This window comes from Berghia stephanieae, chromosome 10 (genome assembly GCF_034508935.2).
Source record: "Berghia stephanieae isolate SIO BIC M18660-M18661 chromosome 10, UCSD_Bste_1.3, whole genome shotgun sequence".
Taxonomy (NCBI): domain Eukaryota; kingdom Metazoa; phylum Mollusca; class Gastropoda; order Nudibranchia; family Aeolidiidae; genus Berghia; species Berghia stephanieae.
This window is the reverse complement of record NC_088369.1, coordinates 45261451-45273189: the sequence shown is the minus strand read 5'-3', so window position 1 is coordinate 45273189 and position 11739 is coordinate 45261451. Positions and strand designations below refer to the sequence as shown.

Genomic DNA, 11739 nt, shown 5'->3' with positions numbered 1-11739 from the left:
AGAAATTTGTCGTCTGCTACAAATAATTAGACCGGTAGGGGGTAGATATTTTCGTTGGAGCAGAGAAAAAGTGAGTATTATTTCTTGGACTTGTAGAGAGGCCTAGGGTCCACCAGCAGTCAAGTTTATTGAATAAAAGAAAAAGAGGCCTTTTTACTGCACTAATGCACCAAATTGCATACCTATCTATGGACACTTTGTTCCGTATCTTTTTCCCAATAAACTTTTTTAAAAACCTGGGGCCAGGGTTGCTAGTTTGGCCTCCTGGTGGCCAAATTTGAGAAATTTGGCCTTTTCCCAAGCCATTTGGCCTCCCAAAATTTGGTTTGGCCACTTGGCCTCCTGTAACCAACTTTTTGGCTTCCTCTGACTTTCCCCGTTATATCGTTTTACTCTGGTACCGGTAAAACTTATTTTATTTGGCAATCTAAATATCTAAATGCAACACGTGCTAACGCCACAGATTGCATTTGCTAATGCTTCTATATATACGAATTTTCCTTATCCTATCTAAATTGTTTAACAAATCTTAAGAGTTTTCGCGAGGCTAAGGTGGGTTTGGTGGTATTTGGGCTCCTGCCGAGGAATCTGGCCTCTTGCTATAGCTAGTTTGGTCTCTTACTCAAAAATGATCTGGCAACCCTGCCTGGCTAGGCGGTACCTTGATAACAGAAACGATACCCACACGATTTCGCGAGGAATTAATCATGAAAACAATTAGGATATAATTTCAACACAACTTTTGAAATTCATCAAGGATTGTCCATTACCGAATGTTTTTTGATAGAAAACAAATGCATCTTCAAATCTAAACTGCTTTTGACGGTAAGCGGTAAGTTTTTTATTTATTTTTCGGTCCAAACGAATGATTTATCCTGGTATAGAAGCTAAGTATTGGTAACACCGGCTCAGCTCTCTAAGTATTGGTAACACCGGCGCAGCTCTCTATCAATTATAACTTCTCAAATTGATCAAGGATTGTCTAGTACCGAATGATTTTTATAGAAAACAAATGCATCATCAAATCTAAACTGCTTTTGACGGTAGGCGTTAAGTTGTTTTTTTTATTTTTTTTTTTGTTGTTAATTTCTCTCTAATGAATGATTGGGAACTTTCAAGGAGCTAAATGTTGGTTCCACTGGCTCACCTCTCTTGTACGTTCGTTAAATGAGTGACAGATAAATTATAGTCTGGGCCGCCAGAACTGTAATATATTTATGCAACATCGATCTATCAAATCTAAATACAAATGGAAAGAAGTATTGATTTAGATGCAATACACTTCACTTACATAAAATTGTCGAATCAAGACAGTCAAATCATAAGTAGCAGGCATCTCCACCATGGGTGAAACGGGAACCGGAAGTCTATGGCTGACAGTATTGCCAGGTGCCTTTAAAAAATTCCGCCAACTTTATGCTAGAAGTCCGCCAAAATCCGCCAACTTTATCCTACTTCAACTGCGACAGTTGCCCAAAATCCGCCAAAAACTCCGCCATTTGATTTAAAACACTTATAATCAACAAAATTGTATTGTCTCGGAATAAAAATCATTTACAACTTTTTCCTTTGTAAAAGGAGAAAGATTCGGCGTTTCGATTTTGTTTGAGCGGGAGTTAGACTGTCGACTATTGTTTTCACATGCGGTTAATAATAATAATAATAATAATAATAATAATAATAATAATAATAATAATAATAATAATAATAATAAAGCTGAAAACTCATATAGCGCTATAACTCCGAAGACACTAGACTCTAAGCGCTTAAATTACAAATTACTTTGTCTGAATCATAATCATTCACACACACAAGCACTCACACACACTTAAACACACACACACACACACACAAACACACACGAACACACACACAACACGACACACAACACAAACCATACTTATCTTGCTTTTCATACCATCTACTAAAATCGAAACAGATATGTTTTAAGCGAACGTTTAAAAATAGACAAAGAATGCTCTGTGGTTAGGCGTTTCAAACAGAGGGTCCGAAATGAGAAAAGGATTTCATTCCAGCATTTTTCCGAATTCGAGGGACAACTAGTTTTGTGGAATCACTGGCCGAACGTAAGGGGCGGGGTTTTGAATATATTTAAATTAGTTCCGAAAGGTAGGAAGGGGCAGTACCTTCAAGACAACGATACACTAAAACACAAGCTTTGAATTTAATCCTTTTCTCAACAGGCAGCCAATGCAGGTCATGAAGTAGAGGTCCGGCAGAGTCGCACCTACGCTTCATGAATACTAGTCTGGCAGCGCTGTTTTGGACAATCTGAAGACGTTTCAGATTGTATTGCGAAACGCCAAACAACAGAGCATTACAATTATCCAATTTCGATAGTACGAGGGACACAACCAGGTGTTTGGTCACATCCTCTGATATGAACCGTCTAATGGAAGCAATCTTTTTTCGTTGGAAAAAGAGAGGTCAAACCAAATGATTAACCTGATGCTCCATCGACAGTCCAGATTCTAAGAATGTGCCAACGTTTTTCACTTTGTCAACAATTTGAATGGAGGCATCCCCCAGCTCAAAATCTGTTTCACTTTTCCACTGCCGGTTCCCCACATAGAGCACCTCCGTCTTATCATCATTTAGTTTCAGTCTGTTCTCATTCATCCATTTCTTAACACGTTGGATACAATTTTTACTATCGGCTGATACTTCTTGTAAATTTCTCGTATTGGAAACGCAGTACAATTGCGTATCATCAGCGTATTGATGGTAAGACAGACCGAAACTTCTGATGATTTTTGACAGAGGGCCAACGTACAGAACAAAAAGAACGGGTCCAAGTACTGAACCATGGGGAACCCCACAATCAAGAAATATTTCCTCAGATATATATTCATCCACCGTAATAATCTGTTTGCGATTAAACAAATATGACCTAAACCAATCAAGCACTGCACCCGACACGCCATATGTAAGTTCAAGACGTTTGAGGAGAAGATTGTGATCAATAGTATCAAAAGCAGACGATAGATCAAGCAAATTCAGCAAAGAACATGAACCATTGTCTATAACAGAGAGGAGATCATTAACAACCCTAACAAGTGCGGATTCCGTCGAATGATGTTGCCGATAACCAGACTGACATTTTTCTTCAATACAATTATTTTTTAAACGAGACAGTTATTGTTTCAAAACAAGCTTTTCTAAGATTTTAGAGAGAAAATGAAGATTAGAGACAAGACGATAGTTTTTTAAGTTTTCTTTATCTAGATCAGGTTTTTTCAAAAGGGGTTTGACATGAGTAACTTTGTAAATGTCTGGTACAGCACCTGACTGCAAAGAAATATTAACAATACATGTAAATGGTGTTAAAATTACATCCATGCACTTTTTTAGCATGGCAGTATTTATGGGGTCTAAATCACAACTTTTCGTTGGAGACGACATAATGCAATCACGTAAGTCAGCTTCAGTAATCGGAATTAGGTTGTGTAATATAGATCTACAGTACACTCACAATAGGAGCTCCTAAAAGTCACTTTAGGGGAGAAAAGAAGAAATAATTAGACTTGATTGCAAAACTTTTACTTTTTTAAAGGGTATACAAGTCATCGAAAATCCGCCAAAAATATCTTTTTTTAAATCCACCATCCGCCAGGCCAAATTTTCGCCGCTGTTGAGACTAGGACTCTTGGTGCGCCTTTCCTCTTTAGATTCTGACGTGTTCTCCAGGATAGTTGAAACAAGTGGCACTTTGCCAGGGGAATTCCAAATAAAACTGAAACCCGATTCAAAAGGCGTTGTTCGCGCTCCAAGGAGACAACCAGTAGCTCTCAAAGACAAGGTAATCTCAAAATTGAAAGAGATGGAACTCCAAAGCGAAGCCATATTTAAAAAGTAGAGGAACCTACTGAGTGGGTCAGTAGTATAAGTGTCGCTTTACGAGGAACCAAAGTTCGGGTGTGCTTGGATCCATCAAACCTGAACAAAGCTATTTAAGGGAAACACTATCCCATGAAGACGATAGAGGAAGGGTGCTATTGTCTTTTCTACGCCGGATGCCAAAAATGGGTTTATGCAAATTAAGCTGGATGAAGCTTCATCCTGCCTCACAACCTTCAACGCACCCATAGCAAATATCGCTGGCTGCGTCTGCCATTTGGAGTCAGCGCTGCCCCTGAAGTCTCCCAAGGGATTATGGGCGATATGTTGGCGGCATACATGGTGCATATGCAATGATAGATGATATTATTCTCATCACCGGTAAGACTCTACAGGATCATGACACAGGACTCCGCCAGGTCATGGAGAGAGCTACAAAATTCAACTTGAGACTTAACCTTGAAAAAAAAACCAAGCTGCGACAGCCATAAGTGGCTTATGTGGGTCATCTCATTTCAAAGGGCGGACTAAAGCCAGACCCATCCAAAGTCGAAGCTCTGAATAAGATGTCTGCACCGTCAAGGAAAGTAGAAATCAAGAGGTTCATTGGGTTCGTGACCTACTTGGGTAAATTTCTCCCTGACATATGTACTCACAGTGCCCCGTTGCGAGAGCTGCTGAAGGATGATGTCAGCTTCATCTGGCTAAAGCCCTAAGAAAATATATACAAAATAAACTAAAAGAAATGTGTGTTAATTGCTCAGTATTAGAAACTATATGATGCCAACCAAAAATACATCACATTGAGATATGAAAACAGGAGGTAGAAAAGAGAAGAAAGGGATGGCTGGATGGATGGATTGATGGATAAATGGACAGATGAATTGGCGAATGATTGGATGGATGGAAGGATGATTTGAAGGATGGGATTTGTCTACTTACACCGTTTCGTTATTTCTTTTATAAGTGCTGAGGTACAATCCATCCAAAGTCGGTTTCAAGAGTGACGTAAAGTTCATGGACACTTCATATTCTTTGTTTTCCTGTTTTTAAAAAAAGGAAAACAAAGTTGTGACGCAACACCTAAAACGGTCATATATCAGGTTGTATCAGATCCCAAAATGGGATTTCTGGGTGGCAATGACAAATCATTGCAGGAGAGAAAAGGATGTGAAATTTTCGGGTTTTTACAGTTTAAGAAAGTGTATCCAATCTTCCAAATACAAGATGAAACCGTGACCTTATGCTAATATTTCTTACTATAAATCCACATTTTAGCATCTTAATCACCTAAACGTAATACCGTGTTGAAGGGATTTGTCACAATCAAGACACATTAATTAGTCTCATTTCGATATTACGTGAGTTGACCCAGATTGAATTAAAAGTGAAAAAGGAAAGAATATTTTTAAAAATGGACTTCAATATTTTGAGTTACTTCACTCATTCTTCTGGTTGCGGTTTATCAATTTAGATGAAATCTCTTAATTTAGACCTTAATGTTGATATTCTGTATCTTGTTCACCCTAACGTAACACCGTTTTGAGACGATTGATAACATTTGTGACTCGATGGTTCGTCTTGTCAGAAAAGTCAAGACATGTTGAGCGGGATCAGTGGAAGGGTGGGTGACAGTGATCATGGATAGAAAATTCTGGTTCTATATCCTATATTTGGAAAATAATGCAGTTCCTTATATAGGAAAAATAAAACAAACCAGAAAACCCCCCCCCCCAAAAAAAAACTACAAACCCCCTCCCAATAAAACAAAACATTAAAAAAAACAACAACAGAAAACAAACAGCAACAGAAAAAGTCACCAATCTAATAAAGAAATCTAAAATTATATTACACAAACACACATACACACACACACACAGACACACACACACACACATACACACACACATATAATATATATATATATATATATATATATATATATATATAGAGAGAGAGAGAGAGAGAGAGAGAGAGAGAGAGAGAGATAGAGAGAGAGAGAGAGATAAAGAGAGAGATAGATAGATAGATAGATAGAGAGAGAGAGAGAGAGAGAGAGAGAGAGAGAGAGAGAGAGAGACAAGAAGAACTAACCTTTTATTTGTTTGTATTTTGTTTTTTTCATAATCGTTTTAACTTTAAATTCAGTTTTAAGTATCTGCTTCACCCCGCCATAATACTAGTACCAGTCTGAGACAATAATAGGTCACGTATCACATACTAGTACCAGTCTGAGACAATAATAGGTCACGTATCACATACTAGTACCAGTCTGAGACAATAATAGGTCACGTATCACATACTAGTACCAGTCTGAGACAATAATAGGTCACGTATCACATACTAGTACCAGTCTGAGACAATAATAGGTCACGTATCACATACTAGTACCAGTCTGAGACAATAATAGGTCACGTATCACATACTAGTACCAGTCTGAGACAATAATAGGTCACGTATCACATACTAGTACCAGTCTGAGACAATAATAGGTCACGTATCACATACTAGTACCAGTCTGAGACAATAATAGGTCACGTATCACATTACTTATACTGTCGTACACCGATAAAAAAAAAACATTGCAAGACAAGTTTTAAAAATTTTGGCCAGAAAACTCGTCCCTTCAATTATTTATCGATTAAAAGCGCCCTCAATTTGTCACACACACGAAAAAAAAAAATAATAATCAAAAGCTGGGACTCCCATGAAGAGAGGTAGTAAATCAATAAATAATATAAATAAGTAAGTTTCCTCTAGTCATCACTATGGGCAAAGAGTGTGTAGGGTAACGTAGTTACCAAGAGCTCTCACTTCTCTTAACCGCAATGCTATTGTCGCGTGCCAGGCGAGACAGCGAGGTGGGTGTGCTCCGCGTGTATCGTGCGCGCTAGGCTTACTGATACAATGAAGAAAATACAAGTTGAAGACGGAAAATGCGTGGCTTCACCAAAGCGGGAAGTGAGAGCTCTTGGTAACATAACAATCGTTACCTACACGCTCTTTGCTATGGGGAAATTTTTCTTTAGGTTCTATTCCAAGGGGAAATGGAATAACCCAGGAGTAACAATACCTACACACTACACAGCGCTCGTCAATGGCCTTAATCATCCCGGCTCAAGACGCGTGCGACAAGGCCTTGACTCTCAAGTAGGCCATGAGCAAAGACCATACCGCTGAGCCACGCTGTCCGTCCCATAAAGATACCTTCGACTTGTTGCCAGCAGTAAATACTGTATGGATAGGTAAACAAGCACCCCACTGACTTTACTTCTAATGACGAAACGTGTGTGAGGGGCTGGACTGGGACTTGAGAAGGAGATGGGCGCCATCAGGCTGTCCCCAAAGCTCATATCAAAGACATGGTAGTGAAAAAGTCTGGATCTACCATGCCGGATCGCATGAGGTCCGGTTTACTAACGTCCGTGTCTTTCATTCCATTCACAGTGTCGGGATGGAGTTCATAAGTTAGCTACTTACACTATCCTACTAGCCCAAACTCTACAAATATTTTTAAAAATTAAACAAAAAGAAAAAGAAAAAGAAAGAAATGAAAAAAAGGCTTCCCTCCCAATAAGAGAACAAAACAAAAACAAAAACCCAATAAAAAAAACAACAAAACAAAACAATTCCCCCCCCCCCCCCCCCACAAAACAAAAACAAAACAAAAACAACCCCCCCCCCCTAAAAAAAAAAAAAAAAACCTCCCAAAACAACAAACAAACGAAGAAAAAAAAACTAATAAAACAAGCGAATACCGTTTTAACTTGTTTTTTTTGTTGTTTTTTTGTAATTGGCTGAGGAAGGGTTTTTGAACCTGTAACACTCCCGTGGAGCATTCTTCTTGAATCTGCAATATGAATTTTTGTACATTGAAATAATTCTGTTACATTATTTACCTTCATGTTTGTACTTAGTCTGAGTATGAAGAATTCTCTGTCCTTATCTATCTCCGTGTCCAGAAGAGTCGGGTCGTTCCTCATGGGCTCTGAGCCCACGAAACTGACGCTGCACTCGTCCACTTCTAGGTCCTTGATATGTAGGGTGATGTTGTCTGTGGGCTCCACGCACTTGACAGTGATATGGACGGAGCCCTGAAAAATAGGATCAGCGAAATGATATTAATAAGTATGGTGATGACTGTGTGCTCCTCTGGGGCAAGAGTATCTGGGGGCGTGTTATGTGAAAGGTCCATACGTTTATCAATAAGGTAAGAACCAAGGAGTGATAAAAACATAGTGATGATGATGATGATGATGATGATGATGATGATGATGATGATGATGATGATGATGATGATGATGATGATGAGAAGCGAGTACAAAGTCATTTCAATAAAAACTGGTTATAACGTCAGTTTTTTGTTTGTTTAGTCGTGGAATGCGCTTGTATGCACGGTGCCTGTCATATTTCCCTATCGAAGATTTATCCTCTGCCTCCCTCGTGTACTCAGAGTTAATAGGGGTATTGCCCGTTGACAGCCTCAAACTGGCCGGGAACGTCAACATCTGAAGACCACAAGCTCTTTTTCCTTCTATGTAGCCACCAAGTGTTAGACTTTCAATGTGCCCTCGTTGCCATACATGGCCAAGAAACCCCATTAATCTGCCTTTTTCTTCTGGTTTTCACAATCTGTATGGGTTTCCCTATTCTATGAATAAAAAACACAACAAAACAAAATCTTCTTCTTTAGTTATTCTTTCTGACCATTTGATGTTTAGCAATCTTCTGTATAACCACAATTCAAAAGCCGGTTTTGTCATTCCTTGTCTAGAGTTCAAGTTTCACAAGCGTAGAGGCGAGGCGAGAGAACGTATGTTTGGATCACCTTAAGTGTCATGTCGAATTTAATATTGATGGCAGAGATGACTGGTTTAGATGGTGGAATGTGTTTTTAGCGATCGTAATTCTTTATTTTATTTCTACAAAATCTCTGGCGTCGTTAGTGATAGTTGCACCGAGATATTTAAACTTTTAATCTTGTTTAACGGTTTTCCCTTCTATGGTGAGTTGAAAAAATAGATATTGATTTTGTTTGCCAACGATTTTACACTCGGGTTTCTTCACATTCAGCAAAAGTCCCTTAGCTTCGCTACCAACCATTAATTCGTCGAGCACAAGACGGAAGTCATCATGCTTTATTCCAATTGTTGTGAGTACTTCAAAAAGTTCGTTATCTTTAACCGAGTGGAAGGCTTTTGAATAATTCACGAAGCAGAGGTACGTGCTTTTTTATTTCTCAATAGAAATTTGTAATATTGTTTTTTAATATGGAGATGGTATTCACAGTACCCTTGTCTTTCATAAAGCCGAATTGTCCTCTGCCAATCTTTGGTGAGAGCTTATTTCTCTTTCTTTTCATTATGATGCGAAGGAGGATCTTTGTGATCTTTGCGGTATTAATCACAATCTATTGCATCCCCTTTTTTCTGGAGTCTGATAAAGATGGACAATCTCAGCTCATTTGGTACGATGCCTTTGTTGTCGATCCTATTAAAAACTTTTGTCAGTATGTCTAGTCCTACATCGCCCAGTGCATCCTAAAACTCAATTAAATGTTATCCTGTCCAACGGCTTTTCCTTTCTCTCTTTCTTTGTAATCAGCATCTACTTCATCTACTACCACCACCGTTTTCTGACAAGTCTTTGGGGGTCTTGTCTCTGTCATCTCTGCGTAAATATTTTCTATATATTCTGCCTATCCACTTAAAATCGCACCGTTGATAATGATCAAGTCTCTATTTGCGTCTCTTAACTCATTCAACCCTAACACCGACTATATCCGTTATATACCCAGGTATACCCCATGCTTATTTATTACATTTTTATGAGACAAATTATATGTGTAGTATCAAAGCTAATGTTTTTTTTTTAATTTTTACATGTTAATGATAGTTGAATAAAACCATCTATGTACATGCTCATTTTTAACACATTTTTTTCTTCCAATTTTGAAAAGTAGCAAAATCTCTCGGATTGATTGAGTCAACTTTGGTGACAGACTTTTTCCTTCCAATTAATTTTGCAATCGAGTCGTGAAAGCGCTTTGTGTTAGATTGTTTTTGATTTTCTATTTTCTTGCATTCTTCATCAATAAGCGTTCCTTTGCCTCTCTGCAGTCCTTTTATATTATTTTATAGTCATTTTTACAAGCCAGGCTAGGATGTTTCTCTTTAACTTGCTTCTTTCGTCTATTTTTTTCATGCATTTCTTTTGCCAACCATTATTGTTTCATTTCATGTAATTTTACAGGAAGAAAACCTTCCATGGGCTCCGTGGTGATACACTCTGATGTACCATCCCAGTGCTTGTCAATATCTTCTGTTGTTGTCAGGTCTTCCAGTTTTTGTTTCACGTCACGGTTGGAGCATCTTGTCTTAGTCTATCAATTTGTCGTTTTGTCTCTGATTTAGAAGTTTTAATCATTTTCACATTTTAAGCCTATAATCTAAGAATACATTTTATAGGTCGATAGTCACTACTACAGTCTGCACCAGGAATGGTCTTTCACATTGTGACCCTACGCCTCGAAGCGGTATTAAGTCGGGATTTGGAAAACGAAGAAAACCGGTTTTAAAGTGGAGATGGTCAAAATGATCAAAATTCAGATTTTGGTTGTTTCATAAACTACAATCATTTTTCTACATGAAAACATAATAATTCAACATAGGTATTGACGATAAGTTATATATATTTAAAGTTTAAAAAAGCAACTATCAGTGAAATATTCAAAACAAGAGTTGACTTTCTCTTAGAGAGCCACCATTTCCAAGGCTGCACTTGCCAATAATAGCTAATAACAAATACTTTGACCTCAAACTTTAGCCTCGTTGGTTTTTAAAGTTTGTGCTGCTCTACTTATCACTTGATGCACTTTTAGCACTCTCTCTCTCTCTCTCTCTCAAACACACACACACACACACACACACACACACAAACACACACACACTACAACCACCACAACCGCATCTTCATCACGACCACTACTACTACAATCACCACCACCACCGCATCATCACTGCCACTACTACTTCAACCACCACCACCACATCATTATCACTACTACTACAACCACCACCATCACATCATCATCACTATCACTACTACTACAACCACCACCACCACATCGTCATTACTACTACAACCACTACCACTACATCATCACTACTACAACAACCACGCACACAACATCATCACTACTACTACAACCACTGCCACTACTACAACCACAGTCACCAACACTACCACCACCACCACATCATCATCACTACCACTACTACTACTACAACAGCCATTATGACATCATCATCATCACTACTACTACTATACTATTACTACTACTACTACACTACAACTACTACTACTACTACTACTACTACTACTACTACTACTACTACTACTACTACTACTACTACTACAACCACCAACACAACATCATCCTCACTACTATCATTATGTTTTGGAGCTTTTCTTCACTTGAAATAAGGAAACTTTGGGGTTGTATTTGGCAATGTGTTCATATATCAGAAAATATTTGTAATCAGTTATCTATTTAGATCTATACAATATGTAAATACAATACCAAATATCACCCCAATTCCCTTTTTGTGTGTGCGGAAATTCCTCTTTCGGCATTGAAATTCCTCCGAGTGGTGTCTGAAATTCCTGTGAGTCAAATTGAAAATTGGCGTCTCTGCAAACTTTACTATTCTCGTCAAATTTTCAATGCCCGTCTGAGGAGTTATCTTTGCCCATTGATTTGATTATGTATGAAAACGGTGCCTCAACTCAAAGTCGATTTTCTCAAAACTTGGTTTTTACACTCTCCCTACTTCAAACGGCCATAGTTGGGCAATGAATAATCAGAATTTTATAAATTTG

The 11739-nt window shown here is 38.3% G+C and overlaps 1 protein-coding gene across 4 annotated transcripts in view; it reads right to left on the bottom strand.

The window, feature by feature from the left end:
• LOC144955865 (aminopeptidase N-like) overlaps positions 1-11739 on the bottom strand; it is an 87998-nt gene that overhangs the window by 52570 nt on the left and 23689 nt on the right. For all 4 annotated transcript variants that reach the window (XM_078886089.1, XM_078886086.1, XM_078886087.1 and 1 more), the window contains exons 4-5: positions 7758-7952; positions 4801-4901 (exon numbers count right to left, since the gene is read on the bottom strand). In XM_078886089.1, the coding sequence (XP_078742215.1) occupies positions 4801-4901; positions 7758-7952 (296 nt within the window). The remainder of the gene's footprint in view (positions 1-4800; positions 4902-7757; positions 7953-11739) is intronic.